Here is a 23,693-nt window from a genome sequence, read left to right on the forward strand (position 1 = left end):
TTCCCAAAAAGCTCTAGGAAGCCAATTCAAAAAAGAAAGACAAGGTGAGATTGTGCATTTATCAAAACAAGGTATTGCTAATTTCAGTAGCCTTTCCCAAGTATCACGATAAAATCACGATATTTAAAAAATGTCGGAAATAATTGTGACTAAGGACAAAATTACCGCCTGATGATGTCTTTCCTTGTTATCCATCCCATTCTTATTTCTCCCCGTCATTCTAGGAGTGTCATCTTTCATTTTGAAGTAAAACTTTCAAGATTTCAGATTTCTTTTCATACTGATATTTAATCCTTTCATCTTTTCTTTAATCGGGGTTTTCAGTCAATCTCATTGAATTGAAAAGTAGAGCAGGTTTTCAACCAGTCTACATCATTAATAATAAAATAATAGGAATAGGAAGGCATGTAAAATGGACAAAATCATAGTTGTTAATCACTCTATTGACTTTACCCGGCCAAAAGAAAAAAAAACAGAAGAACGTGTTGTCCAGGGCATTTTCAACATTTTTAGAAGATCTTCCGTGAGATTTCAAAAACTCTAATTATATTGACTATATCACAATTAGAAATCAAGGATTACCACAAGACTTGCCTGAGCAATTTCTCATGAAGGTTGTAACTCTGACATATTTTAAATTTCTTTTCTTCTTTTCGGGTTTCTGTCAGGGAAAATAAAATCGGGAAAGGGCACATTTGGCTGCAAGGAATTGTTTTTCATGATAAATTGAGAGTCTCCAAGTGGAGATGAGGATGAAATCGGCTAAAAAATCCGGAAACAAAATACCAGAACTAGTGTCTCCCATGAGGAGAAGTTGCTAAAAATTGGGAAACCAAAAACTCTACTCAAAACTGGATCAACCTTTTCCGGTATTTTAGCAACTTCTCTACTAGTTCCAGGATTTTGATACCGGAATTTCAGCTGACTTCACCCTCATCTCCACTTGAAGACGCCCAATTGATCATGAAACACAATTCCTGGCAGCCAAATGTGCCCAAAGTGTTTCTAAGGGATACCTTAGATAAGGTATCTAAGGGATCCCTCAAAAAACACATGGGGCCCATATTGTTTGGGTGATCCAAACCATTCATTTGATGGGCCCTGACATTAGATAGGGTGTACCTAAAAGATCAGCTCCATAGGATCATCCTAATTCTTTGATTTTTGGAGGTTAAAAATGGACAGATTTGTAGAGGTTTATACCCGTCCATTTTAACCTCCACAAATCTAAGGGTTGAGATGATCCTATGGAGCTGATTTTTTGGGCACACCCTATCTATGTCAGGGCCCATCAAATTAATGGTTTGCATCACCCAAACAATATGGGTACCGTTTTCAACGATCCCTTAGGCAAGGTATCCCTTAGAGACACTTTCCCGAAATAAAATATATAAAAATGTAAAATTAAAGGACAAAAATAGGACAACAACTAATAGGGAGATGATTTTTTCACCCCCAACAGGATGATGCGCCACACCTTCAACTTGAATTGTGGGCCAACTTAACGCTTTTTGACGTCAAATCATGTTAAAAAAGGGGCACATCATCTTGGGGCGGGGTGTGAAAAAATCATCGCCCCAAATAAAATCGTGAATTTATGGGGATATTTTCACAATAAAAATAAGATATGAAGATATCTCGATAAATTTTCAAATTCTCGGGAACATTTTGATATTATGTCATTTTATTAAAAAATCACAAAATATAGTGATATTTTAAAATCTGTCTTAGATATTTGTGACTATACAAGAAAAAACTCAACAATCACAGCGGACTACCTCCAGAGCTTTTGAATTATAACCATTATAGAATAATGAGTACATTTCATAGAATTACATACCCGTGAAGGGTTCCGCCATTGTGGCACATCACAATGGTAATGTGAGCCTTATAATTAAAGTCCTATTAGACGAATCTTGTTGTAGGAGGAGAAGGGGTTAATACCTTGGGTACCAGAACATACCCTTAATGCCTTCTGGGTCAGCTTCAAACCCCAAGTTTCTATAGAAATCCACAACTGCATATGACAAAAGCAAACAATATGATGTCAAGCTTTAAGTATTTGAATTTCATGTTTAATCAGCATAATGTATGCTTAGTCACTAATAGTTTAAGGTAGGGGTGCAACTCCAGTTGATTTTTGGGAATTTGGGTTGAGAGATTTTACCAAAAATAAGGCCTTGGTTCGGGTTGTTTCAAATTCATTTTTTAGCAAAAGGTCAACCCGACCCAACCCAAATTGCACCCTGAGTTTAAGGTAAAGAAACATGCTTCCTACTAATCCACAAAATTCATGCTATGACAGTGATTCATATAACAAGGGCATAACACTTTTATGTTCAGTAATTTGCTGAAGCATCTGGACCTTAGAAGCACGAAGTGGGTGCGGGTGGGGGGGCGGAGGCGGGAGCGGGGGCGGGGAAGCGTGGGGTCTAGAAGATTCTAAGTTTGGGAGCGTCTAATGTAATATTTTCTTTAGATATCTTTCAAAATTCAAGTACATAAAAAATAATAGCTTCTAATCATTTTCATATGTATCTTTCAAAAGTTAAGTACATCAAAAACCAGTAATTTCTAACCATCTTTGAAGAGTAATTTCTAACCATCTAAGTTTGGGAGCGCCTCGTTCCTTGTGCCTTCTGAAGATGCACAAGCCTTTGTGCTTACTCCAATGAAGTAATTTGAAGAGTTGGAGGAGTTTGATGCAAGGAAGTTGGTGATGGTGGGACTTATGGAGTAATAGAAGTAGGCTGAGAGCGTCATGGGAGTAATTCCTGCTTTTTTGGGTCGCGCTCCCTAGAAGCTCCTTCTTAAGGAGCGCCGAATCGAGGTTCCGAGGTGGGAGCGGCACCCCGAGGGAAGATTCCTGCTTCTAAGATCTGGACATGCACTCCCATGTTAACATGGGATTCTTATTTTTTGGTTTCTTTTTTCTATTTATCTTGTTTTTGGATATCTTTATAAGCTAATGTCATCTTTATTTCAATAATTGAAAGCTTCTATATAGACATCATGTACAAGTTGATAGCATGCAAATCTCAAGAGGGGCATTTGAAGCAAACTTGATACCTAGCATTTGCTTTGTACGTAGGAAGCCATGTTACACGGATTCTTCTGAATGGGCTAAGTACCGGTATCAGACACGTGTAAGACTCCAATGCTTCAGGATTCTTGGGGCATTTGAAGCAAACTTGATACCTAGCATATATTTTGTACGTAGGAAGCCATGTTACACGGATTCTTCTGAATGGGCGAAGTACCCGTGTCAGACTCCAATGCTTCAGGATTCTAGGGGACAGTTTTAGATCTCTTCTGTTTTTTTCTGAGTACTAGCACCACAACTTTATAATTACTGCATGTTTTCAGATTGGGAAATGATTTCAGTGCTACCCTGGTTTGATAAAGATGCATGACGCATCTTGTCGTTTAGTATTTAAAGGCATGTAAGAGCTTTTTGAGAACCGACAAGATGCTTCACGCATCTTATCAAAACATGGTAGCGCTGAAATCATTTCCCTTTCAGATTTATCCAGCCTACTAATAAGTTTTTTTTTTTTTAAATCCTACTAATAAGTTTTTATATGAAAATAAAACTTTCTGTTTACTTAACCTATTTAAAATTTTAATATTTTTCTTCTTACAACCATAGTATTATTATGGGAACAAATTAAAATTTTAGAATTGATTAAAATATCTTGGCGAATCCACGAATCTTTATTTACTAAATGTTCGCCAAATTAGACACATATCCATGTGGGATTATGATACTTGCACTTGTACCCGTACTGATGCAACATAGATGGGATGGAACTCTTCATATAAAACGGCTTCATTCTGATGAATTTCATATGTCCATAACCGATTTCAAACAAATAACATAACAAACGCAAACTTAATTACACCCAACACGCAACGTCCTTGCAATGCATAGAGAGGGCATGTGATTCAAGTAAATAGTAGTAAGCTAATGAGTAAGAATACTGATGACAGAGATATGTTGAATTAAATACAGTAGTAAGGTAATGATAAACAGGATTCGCATCTTTACCTTGATTATCAGCAAATAAAGTTATATTGCCAATATCCCTTTGCAACAATGCCCGTATCAACTGTTCGACAAGAGCCTTTCCAAGACCCCGTCCCTGGAAAACAACATGTACCCTTTAAGTTAACAGTGCTAAACTTGGGGATTCCTTTATATTATTACCTTAAACATATGTAACAAGGACACACCACTTTCTAAACAAATGCCATGTTGGACATCTTGCCAAGTGTTTGACAAATGTCAGATACATGTTAACCAAACTATTCAAGTTTGAATGTGCAATTTAATTGGATTTTGGGTTCAACTTGTGTGTAAAAATGTGTTGGCATCATAATTAGCAAAACTCCGTTTTAAACGGTGTTTTTTTGGGAAAAAAACGTGTTTTATTGGTGTGCTGTTTAATATGCCCTTTAAAACTTTTACAACGACAAAACTCCGTTTTTTTAGGCAAACGTTTTAAAAATGTTTTTTGGCCAACTTTCCAATTTTACCCTCACCATATTTTGTAAAAGACAATTTTGAACTCATTTTCTTGTGTCTCCGTTTTTTTGAACCAATACCGTATTAAACTTGAATTTTTGTCATCCCATTTTATTGCCAAATCAGATTTTGCTAACTATGGTTGGCATGCCAGGGAATCCATGACCAAGTCACATAGCTTTTATATAAATCATTTATAGGAGATGTCTGATGACAAAGTTTAACCTGAAAGCTGAAATAAGCAGGTTTTCAGGAACTCAGTTAGCTGGTCAATTCCGGAATCATACCTGATAAGAAGGATCAACAAGGACATCCCAAATCGTGGCATTGAAGGCATGATCTGAAGTAGCGCGAGCCATGCCAATAAGCTCCTTTCGATCATTCCCTTCTGTCAAATAACTTCTCCAAGTACACTAAGATGTTCATCATTTAATTAAATAGATCTCAGCTGCAAATTATATTAAAGTATAAACAAGCATGAAATATCAGCTCAATCTAACAGAAAGTATTACAGAAGGCTACAAGATCTCAAATGATAAAAGTACCGGCGTCTGGAGATTTCCTTATTGCATGCAGGGTTGCTACCATGTAGCTATTTTTCAAAGCCGCGGCCACTTTTGTTAGCGGCCTCCTAGGCCAGCCCACCTATTCAGTCCAGGACCTAATGCTTATTAGTGATTGTAGTTGGAAGAGTATAAAGTGTAGTAGTAATAATTAGGACTAATGTGCCAATTTTGAAATTATAAATAAAGGATAGGATATGAAAAATTCATTTATCACTTCAGCAAATGATAAAATAGATTTAGGTGTACCACCTGTCAAACAAAATCATTATTTAGTGTAAAAAATTGAAGAAGCCCCAACCCCCAACTTCTTACAGATGTATTAGCTGGCTTTCAATAATAGTTCATCCTAGTTAAAACCACTTCAAAATGGTGGGCCAGATCAAAATCCTGCAAACTACTGATTATAGAGAGGCTTTGCAATTGATAAAATGAACCCAAGCAATAAATTAAAACCCAGCAACCTTTGATAGATTAATCCAAAAGAAAAATAGCTATTTTCCATGCTTCCTGGGCAAACTTATGAATCTAAAGACATGGCATGTGAAAAATATTTAATTTCAAGTACTTATTTATTGCCCAAGAAACCTGACTATCAGGCGATTGATTGATAATGCAATCATTTTCCATTCCCAACAGTTTGTGTACTAAAGACATGGCACTTATAGACTTCTCAACCGTAAACAGAGACATATGCTGACATGACAGGAAATTGCTCTATTCTTTTTACAAATTTTCCTTTTTGTGTAAGTTAGTTTTCTATGTTTGCCCTTGATTACAGATACTTTCATATTTATATATCATATCATTATGTTACGATTTAACTGTCTGGAACTCTGGATGTATCAGCAAACCAGGTATCTTGAGTTGCCACATTGAACACCACATCCAAGAATCAAGTTTATTAGGATGGTTACCACATCTTCAACTAATTAAATTCCCAGGAATTTAACAGAACCTTAATGGTTATATACAGGACTATAAGGTAATTTCAATAGTTCAATGGAAGTTTTACAAGTTATAATAAATTAGGCGTGTTTTTGTATCTTTTAATTCAGAAATAATTAAAAAAAAAAAAAAAAAAAACTCTCAAGATCTAAAAACTCTAGAGGGAAGAAGATGCCAGGGTAGAGGATTGGCAATGCCATGAATGTCATTATCATAACTTTGGATGGCGGTTTAGATGCAGAAGATGCCCACATGCTAGACTGAGTCCCTCCACTCTTCCTCCTGGGGGTGGGAAAGGAGTATCTCTAGGGAGGTCCAAATATGTCCAAGATAAAAGGATTGGGGCATGGTTTTGTTCTCCTTGCCAGTACCTAAACTTTAAGTGGCGGGTCGAATGTGTCATTCGACTAGAGCATCATTAAAATGGATTCCTCGATCCCCTAGGGCGAAACCTAAGGATATTGAAGATAACCTTTGGCCAGACTCAGGTAAAATTTATCGCAACAAAAACTACGCGCCTCCAACCTTATCTATTTCAGGGCAGGAAGTGGATGTGCGATCAGGTTCCCTCAGATCCTGCTTGATCGGAAAAAAGAAATGCCACAATGAGTCTTTGCAGGAGTTGTGGAATTGGGCACGAGTGTTCTGGGAGCTCCCATCGTTACCTTGGCCCTCCTCTTTGGCAAAGGATGAAGTTCTTTTTATGTTTGATTCTGAAATGCAGGCTTCACAGATTATTGCTAAGGGATCTGTGGCCTTGGAAAACCACCTACGCTCTCTCTCGCCTTGGAAAAAGGACTTTATTCAAGGAGAGGAGGCGCTTTGGGTTCGTTTTTATGGCATCCCTTTGCATGCCTGGGCTATCTCTACAGTGGAGGCTTTAGGGGGGGGGGGGGGGGGTTGTTCTTTGGCAAGGTTTTAGAAACCATGATGAAGGGCAACCATCATAATTGTATGAGCTTCGTTTCAGCTAAGATTCTAGCCCTTCGATGACTCTTCCCTTATTCTGGTATAAGATTGAAAATCCTTGATCAGTTCTATCCCATTGGGGTTGAACTCTCAAAGGAATCCTCTGAATCTCCCATTCAGGATTCTGGTTCACCCTTAGCGGCGGACCGGCCAACGGCGTCCTCAAAGCCATTGCCAGGTGGACCGTTGGGCCCTTTCGGGATTTCAAATTCAAATTCAAAATCCCTTGATGGGAGGCCTAAAGAGCCGTTGCTTATTCCAGAACAAAGTTTGATGGGACCTGCACCGAGAAAGGAAGACTTTTTGGGATCGTTGGTAAGTCCCAAGAAACCTACCCCTTACACCAGACAGAAGCAGGCTTCATATGTTAGGAAGAGCGTTGTTAATCGCGCCCATGGCGGCATTTACAAAGATTTGACCTTCCCAGTCAGGGGTTTAAGGTCCCAAGATCATTTCATCATGACTAAGATAAGCACCATCTTGGGTTCCACGCCGGGGGCAAAAAAGAAACTTAGCAGATTGATTAGACTCTTAAAATCCAGGCCTCCTAGTTTTGGCCCCACCTATATCTAGAATTATAGCTGGGGTTCCTGGGGATGAAAAAGACTGACAATTAAAATAGCCGGATGGTTGGTTTTTTGTATTTTCATAGATAGTTAGGGAGGCGTATTGTCAGAATCATAGCACTCCTTCCTAGGAATGAACGATTCATGGCTCTACAGCCCTTGGTTTTGCTATTAAAAGGCTCTTTCCATCTAAGTTTGAAGGTTCCTTAACAAAGTAAGAATGGCCTCCCTCGAGGATCCGGGAAGACCAGCTTCCCCAAGTTGGCGCCTTTCCTCTCTGTCTCATTCTGGGACTTCATCAGGATTTCGAGGACCGGACCTTGTTCTCTATGGAGACAAAAGCTATTCCACTTTCAGACGGTGGGTTGTCGAATAGTGGAGGAAGTTGGCGATCAGGGACCCTCAGGAAGTCCTGATCCCGTTCTCGGGGTTGTATATCTTCTAGAGTTTTTGACTCAGAATGGCATGTTCAAGTCTCCTCCGGTTTTGTTGGGTCACTTAAATCACCAAACTACATGACTATCTAGATGGTGATGACAAATCTGTTTTGAGGAAAGCCTTGCATGAGAGGCCCCCAAATATGGCACTTTTTGTTGGATTCGATCTGATGGGGGCCTCCGGATAGTTTTTTGGAGTTTGGGGGAGAGGTGAAGTCTATGATTCTAGATAGTAGGGAGATAAAATAGTTATCCAGTAGGCAGGTAGTGCCTGGACGGGGGAAAGTTACTGTAGTGGATGAATTAATAGATTTTCTTCGTTTCTGTCATCTGGTCTAGGAGTATGCTCTTGGCCAACCTTAATTGATTCTATGTATTGCAAGTTGGGACCTCTGGTCCCCAATATATTTTCCATAGTTTCAATAAAATTTGTCTATCTTTCAAAAAAAATTCAGATATAATTTAATTCAAATATCAATAACAAAGCCCCGACATGGTGAAGAACTCATCAAATTAAATGACACAAGGAGCTGGATCTCCACTTTAGCTCAATTTAAAATTTAAAGTCGCATGATTTCTCCACAAATAACTTCTTTTTTTTTTGAGACGGTAGAAAAGGAGTATATTAAGAACCGAGATAGTTCACAGCAAAATACATAAAAGAAGAAAGAAAAAATACAAAATCAAGGAGGGAGATAGTCAAATCGCTCCAAACTAGGCCTAAATACACCACTCCGCGCTAGGGAATCAGCCTCTGCATTAGCTGATCTCCTTACATGCCTAACGGATATAGACGGGAGAGAAACTAAATCATCTAATTCCTCAAAGAGAGATAGAAAGCGCCACGGAGGAGAGGCTGCACCCTGAAGCCATAGAATAACATTAGAAGAGTCCCCTTCCACTATCACCTTATCTATCACAGCCATATCCAAAGACTTAATCCCGCAATGAACAGCTCTCACTTCCGCTTCATTTGAATCCGCCACTCCAATGGGGCCCGAATAAGCCCAGAGAACATCCCCCTGTGAATTTCTACATAGACCCCCAATCCCTGCGTCACCAGGATTACCAAGAGAAGAGCCATCGAAGTTTAACTTTATCATTCCCTCAGGAGGAGGGATCCAGGGTTGTGATATTTTAACTTTACTAGTCCCCTCCTTGCAAATAGTCTCCCAACCTTCCCAAAGATCATACGCAGATACGAAATGAAACATAGAAAGGCTTCTAGCCCAAAATATCACCTCGGAAATGATATTGATAAAAATCCTGTAAGACGATTTTGCCACACCTTCAAAAACTCGGGGGTTTCTTTCCTTCCAAATGAACCACCAAGAAGCCACCATACACATCTTCCATAGCATCTTACCCTTTCTTTTCCAGGGGCACCAATCCCAGCTTTTAATGAAATCAGAGATGGTGTTTGAGAGAACCCAAGATACCCCAAAGCGAGATAGAATATAACCCCATATTTCTCGGGCAAATTTACAGTGAATGAAAAGATGATCAATCGATTCACCATCTGAAGAACATAAAGGACAATGGTTGACGATAATCATCCCTCTCTTCCGCAGGAAGTCTATTGTTTGGATTCGACCACAACATACAGCCCAAGCGAAAAATGAGATCCTCGGCGGGCAATGGGACTTCCATATCGACGCAAAAGGAGCCTCCGCTTCGCAATACACCAACTGATGATAGAAAGATTTAACAGAGAAAAGACCGGATGTACACTGAAACCAAACACGGGAATCTCTCCCACTCCTTTTGATGTAACACCCTTCTATCAAGGCCATTAGTTCAAGAACAGAATTCAACTCCCGATCAAAAAAATTTCGTCTGAACTGTGGCTGCCAAACCACTCCTGAGTCCATCCTTTCAAAGCAATCCACCACCCATCCTATCTTTTGAGTAGACACTAGATACAGATCAGGGAACATTTCCTTGAGAGGAACTGCTGAGCACCACGGATCTGACCAGAATCGAATTCTATTCCCCTACATAGACTTTAAATCGAATACCTTTGGAGAAAGGAACCTCAACCTTCAAAATGTCCCGCCAAACAGTGACACCTTTGAACTTATAGTTATCCGCAGAGCACCAATTTCCTTCCCTCACCCCATATTTGCTTCCTACTACTCTTACCCATAAAGCAGACGGTTCTGACCCAAACCTCCACAGCCATTTACCCAATAGAGCCATATTAAAGCCTCTTATTCTCCGAATCCCTAACCCTCCATTTTTCAAAGGGAGGCATACAGAGCTCCATTTAACCAAGGGAATTCCACCAGAGGAAAGAGAGCCCCCCCACAAAAACCTTCTTTGGATCTGTTCAATTCTTAGGGCGACACTCACTGGGCATTTGAACAAGGAAAGAAAATAAATGGGGATGCATGATAGAACTGCTTTGATAAGAACTAAGCGCCCACCTTTAGAAATGAGATTGCGCTTCCAGGAGTCGAGACGCCTTTCAACTCTGTGAATGATGGGGTTCCAGAATAGTTTATTCGGTCTTCCCACCCCCAAAGGAAGGCCGAGATAAGATGCGGGCAAAGACTTCAAAGAGCACCCCAGAATCCTAGCAAAAACTGAAGCGTCGGAAGAAGAAACATTTAAAACATATAACCCAGACTTCGAGAAGTTAGTTCTTTGGCCTGAAACCATCTCATAACACCTTAAGATGGCTTTAAGATTCAATACCTGAGAGATCACTGGGGCACAGAATAGCAGCGTATCATCTGCAAATTGAAGAAGCGAAACCTCCACTTTATTAGACCCAATTAAAAAGCCTTCGAAAAGACTTGACTCACTACCTTTCCTCAAAAGCCGGCTAAGAGACTCCGCAACAATCACAAAGAGAAAGGGGGAGAGAGGATCCCCTTGCCTTAACCCCCTAGATGATTTGAAAAAGCCTTTGGAAGAACCATTAATGAGGACAGAAAACCAAGCTGAGGATACACAGGCTCTAATCCAGCCTCTCCACCGAGACCCAAAACCCATTTTTCCAAGACTATAGTCCAGAGACTCCCACTCGACCCGATCATAAGCCTTTTCCATATCAAGTTTGCACAAGACTCCTCCTTGACCACTACGCCTGTATGCGTCAATAGCTTCGTTTGCAATGAGGGAACAATCCAAAATTTGACGCTTATTAACAAAAGCGCTTTGACTATCTGATATTATGGAGGGAAGAACTAATTTGAGACGATCCGCCAAAACTTTGGCCAATACTTTATATAAACAACCGACTAAGCTAATCGGACGAAAATCCGCCACCTTTGAAGCCCCTTCTATCTTGGGAATGAGGGTAATGAATGTTGCCCCAGTGCCTTTATCAAGAGCAATCCCGTCAAAAAATTCTTGAAAAAAGCTCATCATATCCGATTTAACAAAATCCCAACAAACTTGGAAGAAAGCCAAACAGAATCCGTCCGGGCCAGGAGCTTTATCTTTCGCCAAGGAAAATAAACATTTCTTTACTTCTTCTTCAGTAAAAGGAACTTCCAAAGATGCAGCTTCCCCCAAACATAAGCTGTCAAACTGCACCTCTTGCGGGATGGGGCGGAGGATACCATCAGAAGAGTACAGATCCTTGAAGAATCTGAGAATTTCTGCTGTAATCACCTCTTTGTTAGAAACTCTTTCCCTCTCCACAATCAAAGATTCAATTCTATTCTTTCTCCTATGAACACTAGCCATTGCGTGGAAATAGGCAGTGTTTTTGTCACCCTCCACGATCCACTTAACTCTAGATTTTTGACGCCAAGTTATTTCTTCCTGAAGCAGCAGACGATTATGCTCAATACTAACCCTGCCCAGCTCTTCCTTCTCTTTTTCCGAATCAAGACCACACTCCCCCAGTGCATTTAATTCCACCATTCTATTCTCCAACCACCGCTTTCGCCCGTGATCACGTAGCTTTCTCTCCTTAACCCACTCCTTCAAGTTTGCCTTAACAACTCTCAGTTTGTTTCCAATAACTTTGTCAGCCGGGCCTGCCATCTTACAAGAAGACCACCAGCCCCCTAACCTCTCCACCATCTGGGGAAATTCCAACCAAGCAATTTCAAACCTAAAAGGAGATGGACCCCATGATTCCAGTCGAGGATCTAAAAGAATTGGACAATGATCCGACACCAAATGAGGAAGCGCTTTCTGAGAAACCTCGGGAACGAGTTCTAACCATTTCCCAGAAATCAAGAATCTGTCCAGTCTACTTCTACACTGCCCTCTGGCCCAAGAGAAAGAAGCACCACTCAAGGGAAGATCAACTAACTCATTATCTGCTATAAAATCGGAGAATACCTTCATGTTATTAGTGATTCTAGTACACCCCAACCTCTCCCCTACTGCCTGGATTTCATTGAAATCACCCCCAATGCACCATGGGTGAGAGCAACATTCTCTAACCTTTACCAATTCTTCCCAAAAAAGACCTTTTTCGGTAGATGTGAATGGACCATAGACTCCAGAGAAGAGCCAATCAGACTTATCCACTTTCTTTTGGAGAGAAACTGAAATGGAATAGTCTCCATACCACACCTCCTGATTAGACCAAGAGATGCTATCCCATGCTAACAGTAAACCTCCCGATGCCCCTTTAGAAGCTAAAAAAACAAAATCCCACTCCTTATTAAAACCCAGCCTTTTGAAATCTAAACGACTAAGGGATATCACTTTAGTTTCCTGAATGCAGACTACCTCTGGCTTCCAGACTTTTAGCAGTTCCTTAACCTGAGATCGTTTCTCCTGGGATCCCAAACCATTAATATTCCAAGATAAAATCTTCATAATATCACTTAAATAGAAGGCATCTTCCCCAATCGAGCATCTGATTTTCTACCTTTCTTCGAGAGAGAAAGCTCTTCCCACTAGAACCCGATTCATAATTAATGTTCGACTTTAAGCGAAGTAATTCCCTTTTCAATCGACTCGAACTGAAAACTGTAGACCCGTTAGAGACAGGATTTCTACCTTCATCCCTTTGTTCTGCTGCCTGAATTGCATCTCGGTACTGAGCCTCAGGGCCCGCATAGACCAAACCCAATTTCTTACTAATGGTCAAGGTGTGGTCAACCATATACTCAACCAGATCGTTTCGAATATTCATCACAGGGATCATCCCACAATTCTCTTCAAAGTATGAGGATATTCTCACCAGAGAAGATGAGTCGAAACTCCAACGGAATCTTGGGTTGAATTCAAAGTTGGCTCCTGAAGCAGAAAACTTAACTAAGAATCGAAAAGGAGACTCCCTTTGAAGGCTGAAAAAACGATTCCCCAAGCAACTCATCCCACTGAGGTCAAGCAAAAAAATCTTCCGACCACGGATCCAAGGTAGACAATATTCTTTCTTAGAAATCAAAGAACCGATTTCCTCTGCAGCTCCTTGTTCAGTCAAGACTTCTTTCCAGTCCCCTTTCACCGAAGTTGCACCATTTAACCCTTCGGCATCCTCAAAAACCTTTTCCTTTGCCCGGTCCTGTTCAAAAACCAAGCGGGCACTGATCCCGCACGCAAGTATCTTATCGCGATAGCTTACCTGAGAGTGAGAGTAGCTGCATAAGGACGCAGAGAGGAATCCATGGTTAACACTTCCTGAGATTTCGAGAATGGAGAGTTGTCCAGAAGAACAGCCTAACAATTTCCACTCAAAATAGAAAGGGATAGACTTGTTAAAAAGCCCCTCAGAACTTAATGGGAAGGGGGGCTGACAGCCGGGGCCCATATCGACTTCAGTGTCAGCCCAGCACGAAGGCCCAAGGGAAAAGGCTGGAGGAGAGAAATTTGATTGAAGTGCTTTTGGCCCACTCGCTTGATCTCCACACGATAAAGGGGGCTCGTTTATCAAGACGTCAGAGCTGGAGGCATTGGGAAAAACCAAAGAATGACTTCTGCAAGGGGATATAGCAGAGAGGATATCTGCAAAGCTATTAATACTAGAAGAAGTGGGGCCCACTCTAGGAGGGGGAGAACAGTCAAGACCACACACACTACGCCATCTGTATCTTTCTGGCGACCCCAAATTTTGAAATTCAAAATAACCGCCACCTGTTCCAATGCTATCTTGCACATTCAGCGGCTCATGATAGAGCTGGTGGCTAACGTGCACCGCCTCCTCCGTCCCTGCCACGCCGATGGAAACTCCATGCTCAGTCTCCAAGGACGGACTTTCTTTGGTTGCAGAGATGTCATTCACTGTTTATCACAAATAACTTCTACCACACTAGTTTCCACTTGTTTATATCATAATCAACAAAAATCATTGATGTAGTAACATGCATTAAGCAAAAGAAATATGGGATTTTTTTCCTACCAATAACAAAAAACTCATCATATTAAATGACACATGTCACGAGATGTCCACTTTAGCTCAATTTAAAATTTAAAGTCGCATGATTTCTCCACAAATAACTTCTACCACACTAGTTTCCACCTGTTTATATCATAATCACAAAAAATCACTGATGAAGTACCATGCATTAAGCAAAAGAAATACGGGGTTTTTTCCTACCAATAACAAAAAACTCATCAAAACTTTATTAGAAAGAAAAAGCAAATTATAAAATGATGAAAGCCTGAAGATCGAAATTTGGTATTTCCCTAGTATAGATTATTGGATACGAGTTGTCAGTCACCTTGCTCAAATATCTCCGGGACACAATTTGTCGGTGTGAATTTTTTCAAAGAGCCAGTTATTGATCCTTTGATAACCAGGTCTCGGTCACTTTGCTCAAATCTCTCGAGGATACAAATTTTTGATGTGAATCTTTTTAGAGCACAATTATTAATTCTTTTTCCCTTTTCTGATTAGTTAATATAGGAAAGAAGTTCCATCGAACCCTTATTTGAACCCTAAAATGAGTAGAGAGAAGGGTGATCAACTCCCTTTTAGCCAGTCCCAAACACAATAATATGATTCTACGTGTACACAGTGCAAATTATTAGTTCCTGCAAAACTATAATACTTAATATGTAACAGTATTTCTGCTATTTACCTTCAATGATCTAATTAAATCAGAATCTACTATGAAACGGGGCACCAAGGATCAGTCTACAATGCCCATAGCATGGGTCATGGGTATGTGGACGTGGATCATCGAGGATGACTCACAAATGAATGCGAGCTAGACGAACAATCATATAATAGCCTAGAGAGAGAGAGAGAGAGAGAGAGAGGAGCAGAAATAAACTCGAGAGTGATCAATATGAAATTTGACTGAAAATCTTCAGAAAATCGAAACTAAAAGCATATAAATAACCCGAACTTCATTCTAATTCAAAACCCTATTTATACTGTACTTCAACTTTCCAAAAATAAAATAAAAATACAACCGTAAAAATATAGATCTAGTCCACAGCTAAAAACAGCTTCTACTGCAGACACAATCCAAAAAGAAGCCATCACTTACGAATCCAAGACAAATCTTCAAAATCCTCCCATCACTTTCAAAGTTGTTCTTTCTTGTTTCTGTCACATTTGGACTTTGGTTCCTGTCCAGCACTCTCGTATTCCAACCTCAAAAAAGTCTTCAATTACGAAACTACAAGCCCACAACTTGTGCAGCCAGTAAATTTTGGAAACTCTTGAAGACCAACAAAAATTCCAGAAATTTTCTAGAAGATTTTCCAGCCCAAATTCATTAGACTTAGTCAATTTGAGCCGGGTAGATCCTTTCACTTCATGGAAATTTTCTAAAGGGTTCATTAGCCGACCCCAACTAGTTTAGGACAAAGGCTTAGTTGAGTTGAGTTGAGTTGAGTATTCTCCAGCCCAAATTCACAGCTGCTGTGCAAATTAAGTGAAGAACCCAATTGCAAGGTCCTGGTTTATGCCAGCATGACATCACTGATGTCATCAAGCACAGTCCACAAAAAGCCCCCATTATCCTTTATTTTTTGATTGGCCAATTTTGGGGCTGATATGTGGTTTCACTTCCGAATGTTGTTTTTGGAACAAAAAAAAAAGATACGAAATCATGTGGGGAATAGGCAAATTGTTCATAAATATTTTGAATTGGCTGTGAGACTGCCAGAGATCTCGATAGTTCACTAGTCGCAGGGAAGCCAGTGTCGTAGCACATAGCTAGGCTAGTCATGGCCTAGTTTTGTGTTGTAGGACTTGGCCCCTCTTTAGGGACGTCTAGTAGCTTATAATCTCCTCTTCTCAATAAATTTCAGCACAGAGATGCATAAAGTTCTTATCAGAATAACTAGCCCGACTTTGAACATGTACTGTTTGAATATTCGGCTAGAATATTCAGTTTCTTTAAACTCTGTGAACATAATAACATTCTCACCTTATCACACAAAGCTTGGAGATCGTACACATCCACATTTCCACCTGAAGAAAATATTATTTGTTCGATTGTTCCATCTGATTGAGTCTTTTCATCAAGTACGATCTCTTTAGGAAAAGGCTCTTCCCCTTCTAATAGTGTCACGGGTGGTTCAATAACTTGTGTCATGCTATTGTTCTTCAAAAAACTGCAGAAGGAAGCAATTAGTTGTAATAGTGGTGAACTAATTGTGATCAGTTGAAAAAAGGCGCTTTTATATTTGCAAACAACAAAATAAAACAGGTAAAAACTCCTTATGCAAGCACAGTTCATGAACATGCCCATAATTTAGTAAAGTGAACGATATCCAAAGTAAGTCGGAGGCGAATGAAATCATCATGCTAACAAAATTTTGGGCCCTACAAAAATTGGAAAGGCACATTATGATTTATGAAGACGTTTAGTAATTTTTATTGGTTTGCCAAAGTTTCAGAAATGTGAATAGTTGTAAAACGTGTACATTTTCTAGGAGATGTACACATAACAAACCATTGAAAAATGATACTTTCCTATTTCCATTTGTAACGACCCAACTCCGAGACTAAGTCCCTATGAGCAAGAACCTTCTAAAAAAACATAATTTTTTTTTATAAAACATGTTAACTACTTAACCTGTCAATTCACCCACTTTTTTTCCAATAATAGTAAAGAGTTCAACTTCAATAAACCAGAATTTCAAAAGTCCGAAATAAATCGAATTAACTTCATCTTTCAAGACTAAAAGTTTTCCCTAAGCTATGAAAATGATCGAAAGATATTGACGTATATCGTCATCTCCAACACTTAATCGTCTTCGAGCCCACCCCATGAACTAAATATCTTCATTCGCAAAAGCTCCACCTACATTCTCCCATCCAGGATAAAAAATAAGTGAGAACAACAGGATCATATAAACATTCTCAACAAGTATTGGAATTTAACAAATAGAGACAGGTTCATGAAAATATCTATCAATGACAAGTAAAACAAGGAAAATTTTTATGAAATCAACAATGATGAATAAAATGTGGAGCGTGGTGTAACGAATATAATATCGAATAACTTATGCTCAAATTATTGTAATTGTAAAAGTTACCCCAAGCCACTCCGGCTCCCATTAGCATGCTGCCTTGGGCCTACACGGTCGATTCCGTGTGGTCTTATTATGGATTCCATCATCAACATGGGGTTGCGCGTGACTCCCATGTTGTCTAGTTGTTAATCAGGGATAGCTTTCTAGCCTCCCATCACCCGTACCCATTAAGGATTTTATTCTTTTCTCTGCTGTGTCTTTTTTTTTTTTATTACATGTACTTTCATAAATAAAGATTTTCGTCTCATTTCCTCAAATCATAAGGTATTTCTTTATTTCTAAACATGATATAGGTATAAAAACAATAACTTCTAGAGTTGTGAACAAAATGAAATAAAACTTGCATTTCGAAACAAATAAGATATTTATCATATTCCGATCACTCTTATTGAAAAACAATACGAGTTGAGTCTAGCTATCACCTGCTTTGATCAAACCTGAGTGGTGCAGAAATTAAAGGATCTCTACGCAGAAGTGAGGGGTGACCAACTTGAAAACGAGGCACACACGATCGCTAAGTTTCTCATAAGCTTTCCTCTTTTTTCTAGATGGATTAGACCCAATTATTTATTTTAAAACCTTGTGTATATGTATAATCGGATAGATTATGCCCAAAATTTCATTTAACCTCTATGTGCGTACTGTTCAAATAGATTTACACATGAATTTTCTAATTGGAGTCTTTCAATACTGATGAGAAGAGGCATAATGTACATATTTACATATATGAGTATCTATACCAACATACATACATACATACATACATATATATATATATATGAAATTAAATTATAATGAACAGTACTGTTAAAATGGAATTAATATATAAAAATCATCTTGAAAAAAAATCTTTTGTACAATACGGTTGGGATGGAAACATACATATAAAGTCTAACTTAGAAAAATCTGTTCGTTTGATACTAATACAATAAAATTACCCAAAATCATGCGTAGAAGTGATAGATAAAATTTTTTTACACTTGTAAGGTACATAGCACTACAAAATACTTGTATCATATATTTAATCTAATATGTTATTGGAAACAGATCATTTAATCTTCCAGATCTGACAAAAAAAATATGAATAGATAAACAAAATACATAGTGCAGTTAAATACTCATAAAACTTATTTGATCTAATAGAATTGTTGCAACTATTTTAAAGCTAATAATTTACTAATGGTATTTTACACACTAAAGTGGGGCCACCCAATGCGTGCGTACCTCCCTAGATTGTAAGCGTGCGTACGCACCCAAATTTTGGGTGGAGATCTTTGGGTTTTATACTTTTCTAATTATCCTTCCCTAATTTGGGAGGAATTTGGCTCTAAAAAATTTGTTGAAATAATCATGTTCGCATATATCTGATGAAGATTTGGGAAAATAAAAATCATTTAATAAAATCTATACATAACACTGACAAGATAAAATGCAAATCATTCACGAAACCCTATACGAAAATTGTGAATTACATAAATTTGGTCACTTCAAAAAGATTGAATTCTAGTATCTAGTAAAAACTACGAATTAAAAGAATCTACAATTCGCGACTCGAAAATCCTATCTTGAAATCGGAAGAACAAGAAAGTGACAAGTGCTTACTTGCGAAAGGTGGAAACCCGAAGGACGATCAAAGAGCCCGAAACAAGGCACGAACCCACACTCTTTCTTCTTTTTCTTTCCCTCGTCTTTCTTTCTTTCTTTCCTTCCCCCACTCTTGGCTCTTCCCTCTCTCTCTACTCTCGGTTCTCTCTCTCTCTCTCTCTCTCTCTTCCTTGATTGGGGCGTCCAATTTTTTGGACGAGAGGGGGAAGTCCAATATTTTTTTTTTCTATAAGAGTTTCCCAAATCTTGCTAACTTCTTATTCCTACTAAATCTCCTTATTATTATTATCCCCAATTAATTTTTTTCTATTATTTAGTTTAGCCTATAATACACCATTTCTTTCTTTCTCTATTTAATTTTAGAAATTAAAGATTTTCTTCATAATATGGGGCCCACAAGGTGGCGGCCCAAAAGGAATTTAGAGGAAATTGACGTGAGCACACTTCCCACTTGGGAGTTGTGCACGTCCAAAAAGTTTTGGGAATTTCTTTAATCTTCTAATTTTTAGTATTTACCTCATATCTTCCCCTCCTTTATATTCTCTTTTCTAGTATTTTTCTCCCTTAAGAAATTGAAAGTATCCTTATCTAAAGTAGCGAACTTGTGTGGAGTGACAACTAATTTTATTTTACGTGGATACCTATTAGGGTTTGCCAAAAATCAAGGTTTTATTTGGGTAGAGATCCCAACTTTTAGATCTTCACCCAAGCCAAAGTTAGCATCTCCAGTCATGCGTGTATCGCTTTATAATAAAAAAATTATTTAATAAATAAAAGGGAGAGATTTTAGGGTGGTCGTTACATTCTATCCCTCTTAAAAGACCCGAAATTCCTCCCTCTTTAATTATGAACAGGATTAACTTAGAGATTAAGCTCCAATATAACAAACATAACATTTATAAAACGGGATCCATCCCTCAATCTGCGGTGCCTACCCGCCCTTAGAATAGAAGCGATGGGAACTTCGGAAAAAAATGTACACATACCTCCGAGTCACTTGTGAAATTATCGTTAACACTCATCCTCTACCATCTCAATCTTCGTCGTTTTCCTCTTTGCACTGGTGACCGCTATCCCAAAGAAAAAAGGGGTCTGTCCTCCTCCTAGAACTATGTAAACATTATAGGATGAACTGCTATCCGCCCTTTGCTCTAAGTCTTTTTCTTCTCGGGCTTCCTAATAAACTTTTCAGTCCCTTTCACCTCCTTTCTGGATGAGGAGTCTCTGACTACCCTATAGCTATTTGTTCATCTTCCTGGGATGAGAAATTGCTTATTTCTATAATTTCCTATTTTTTTCTTTCTGCCTCTTTTTTTCTGCATATTTCGAAGGTACTGCTTGGTCATAGATTTTCTTGTGGTGATCTTCATCCGTGCCATCTTGAATGTCAAAAAAGAAACCACGATAAGGTGAAGGGTTAGATTGTAACCTGTCAAAACAAAATCTTGGGCAAATCTTGGTGAGGATGTCTCTAATATACGGGCATACATCAATTTATCAATGATCAGATCATAATTATTGTCATCACTCTTACACATTCACAGTCCATCGAAAAAATTCAAGTTTCACACTTCAAACATAGTACGTGATATCCTAGGTAAAGTCTTTTATCGCAATCACCATATAAATTGGGTCGTAAGTCATAAGACATAAGCATTGATTTCTTAAAAGTTTTCTTCCAAAATAGCATTTCTGCCGTACTAACTCTCATTTTCTCATGCTGAAATTCCTAAATACCGCTTCCTGATTACTTAACAGGCTCCTCTCAAGGTCTTAAGTAATCACAGTTATCTTCGATTTACAGCTATAGACCGATTCCGAAGGCTAAGGAGTTCTTAAACAACACCTAAATCTAGAACACCAAATCCTCCTATGAATCCCATTATTGATTTCTCGGTATCTCTATAACGCATCCATCACATTCAATCCTAGTCTCACCCCTCTTTTAATACGAACTTCAAGTCATTGAGCTAATCAACGTAGTCAGATCATACTTCCAAACAAGCAAGACAAGATTATGTATAAAATATATGGTTGAGAAAGAAAGAAACAAAAACATTAATGGTAATTCCGACCTTCGTTGGTGGCATCCAGTGCCTCGGAGCTCCCATGAGATAGTGCAAAGGGGCGTTTTCACCTTTCGCAAGTACTTGTCACTTTCTTGTTCTTCCGATTTCAAAATAGGATTTTTGACTCGTGAATTGTAGACCCGTTTAATTCATATTTTCACTAGAATACTAGAATTCAATCTTTTCGAGGTGAACAAATTTATGTAATTTGCGATTTTCGAACAGGGTTTCGTGAATGATTTGTATTTTATCTTGTCATTGTTGTTAATAGATTTTATTAAATGATTTTTATTTTCCCAAATTTTCATCAGATATAAGTGAACAAAATTATTTCAACAATTATTTCAGCCAAATTCCTTCCAAATTAGGGAAGGATAGTTAGAAAAGTACAGAACCCAAAGATCTCCATCCAAAATTTGGGAGCGTGCGCACACTCCTAATCTTCGGTGGCCTCACTTTAGAGTGTAAAATAACATTAGTAAATTACTAGTTTTAAAATAGTTTCAACAATTGTATTAGATCAAATGAGTTTCTATGAGTATTTAACTACACTATGTATTTTGTATACCTATTCATATTTTTCTTGTCACAACTGGAAGATTGATGATCGGTTTCCAATAACATATTAGATTAAATAAATGATACAAGTATTTTATAGTGTTATGTACTTTACAAGTATAAAGAAAATTTATCTATCACTTCTACGCATGATTTTGGGTAATTTATTTGAGTAGTATCAAACGAATAGATTTTTCTAAGTTAGATTTTATATGTAAGTTTCCATCCCAACAGTATCGTACAAAAGATTTTTTTATCAAGATGATTTTTATATATAAGTTCCATTTTAACAATACTCTTCATTCTAATTTTATTTTATATATATATATATATATATATATATATATATATATATATATATATATGTATGTAGGTATAGATATTCACATATATGTAAATATGTATACTATGCCTCTTCTCATCAGTATTAAAAGACTCCGATTAGAAAATTCATGAGTAAATCTATTTGAATAGTACGCACATAGAGGTTAAATGAAATTTTGTGTATAACGTATCCGATTATACATATACATAAGGTTTTAAAATAAATAATTGGGTCTAATCTATCTAAGAATAAAAGGGTAAACTTATAAGAAACTTAGCGAACGTGTGTGGCCTCATTTTCAGGTTGGTCACCCTTCACTTCTACGAAATGATCATTTAATTTCTCCACCACTCAGGTTTCAAAGCGGGTGATAGCTAGACTCAACTCGTATTATTTTTCAATAAGAGTGATCGGAATATGATAAATATCTTATTTGTTTCCAAATTTAGGTTTTATTTCATTTTGTTCACAACTCTAGAAGTTATTGTTTTTATGCCTATATCATGATTCGAAATAAAGAAATACCTTATGATTTGAGGAAATGAGACGAAAATCTTCATTTATAAAAGTACATGCAATAAAAAAGAGACATGGTAGAGAAAGGAATACAATCCTTAATGGTTACGGGTGATGGGAGCCAGAAAGCTATCCCCAATTAACAACTAGACAACATGGGAGTCACGCGCAACCCCTTGTTGATGAAGGAATCCTCTGAAGACCATGAGTCTCTGAGCAGTAGGATCTGCCGTAATAAGACCGCACGGAATCGACTGTATAGGTCAAGGGAACAGGCTAATGGGAGCCGGAGTGCCTTAGGGTAACTTTTACACTTACAATAATTTGAGCATAAGTTATTCGATATTATATTCGATACATTACGCTCCACATTTTATTCATCATTGTTGACTTCATAAAATTTTCCTTGATAGATATTTTCATGAACCTGTCTCTATATGTTGAATTCCACTACTTGTTGAGAATAGTTATAAGATCATGTTGTTCTCACTTAGGTTTTATTGTCAGGATTGGAGAATGTAGGAGAGTTTGCAAATGAAGATCTTTAGTTCGTGGGGCGGGCTTGGAGACGAATAAGTGTTAGAGATGACGAGATACGTCAATCTCTTTCAATCATTTTCTTAGCTTGGGGTAAACATTTAGTCTTGAAAGATGAAGTTAATTCGATTTATTTCAGACATTTGAAATTCTGGATTATTGTAGTTGAACTCTTTACTATTATTGCAAATAAAGTAGGTGAATTGACAGATTAAGTAGTTAACATGTTTTATAAAAAAAAATTATGTGGTTTTTCGGAATTGGGCCGTTATACCATTCATCCATTCTATTATATTGAAGAGCACAAAGAAAGAAATAATAATAATAATAATAATAACAACAACAACAATAGTGGAGATGATACCACACTTTATTGTTTTGATATTGCCACTCTATTACACTTTTCGCATTTGTTGTTATAGAAAAGGCTATCAACAGGCACTCAAAGTAGTTTAATGAAAGCAATGCCAATATCAGAACAAGGGAGAGCATGTATCACATCCACAATAATGATAATAGCAATTGCAATAGTAATAGGGATTTGCCAGGGACCATCGCAGAAGGCATTTTGCAGGATGGTTGTTGCATGAAAGCAATGCCAATATCAAAACAAGGGAGAGCATGTATCACATCCACAATAATGATAATAGCAATTGCAATAATAATA

The 23,693-nt window shown here is 38.0% G+C and overlaps 1 protein-coding gene across 2 annotated transcripts in view; it reads right to left on the minus strand.

The window, feature by feature from the left end:
* Positions 1–1,764: 1,764 nt before the first annotated feature.
* NSI (nuclear shuttle interacting) overlaps positions 1,765–23,693 on the minus strand; it is a 65,884-nt gene continuing 43,955 nt past the window's right edge. Inside the window, exons 4-8 of one of the 2 annotated variants that reach the window (XM_077383166.1) lie at positions 16,306–16,492; positions 5,071–5,170; positions 4,813–4,910; positions 4,049–4,142; positions 1,765–2,017 (exon numbers count right to left, since the gene is read on the minus strand). In XM_077383166.1, coding sequence (XP_077239281.1) covers positions 1,938–2,017; positions 4,049–4,142; positions 4,813–4,910; positions 5,071–5,170; positions 16,306–16,492 — 559 coding nt within the window. In that variant the 3' untranslated portion in view covers positions 1,765–1,937. Of the gene's footprint in view, positions 2,018–4,048; positions 4,143–4,812; positions 4,914–5,070; positions 5,171–16,305; positions 16,493–23,693 lie in introns of both variants that reach the window. The other variant, XM_077383165.1, reaches the window with a different exon arrangement.

This window comes from Tasmannia lanceolata, unplaced genomic scaffold (assembly GCF_043159265.1).
Source record: "Tasmannia lanceolata isolate RefF3 unplaced genomic scaffold, GAP_Taslan_0.1 ptg000006l, whole genome shotgun sequence".
NCBI lineage: Eukaryota > Viridiplantae > Streptophyta > Magnoliopsida > Canellales > Winteraceae > Tasmannia > Tasmannia lanceolata.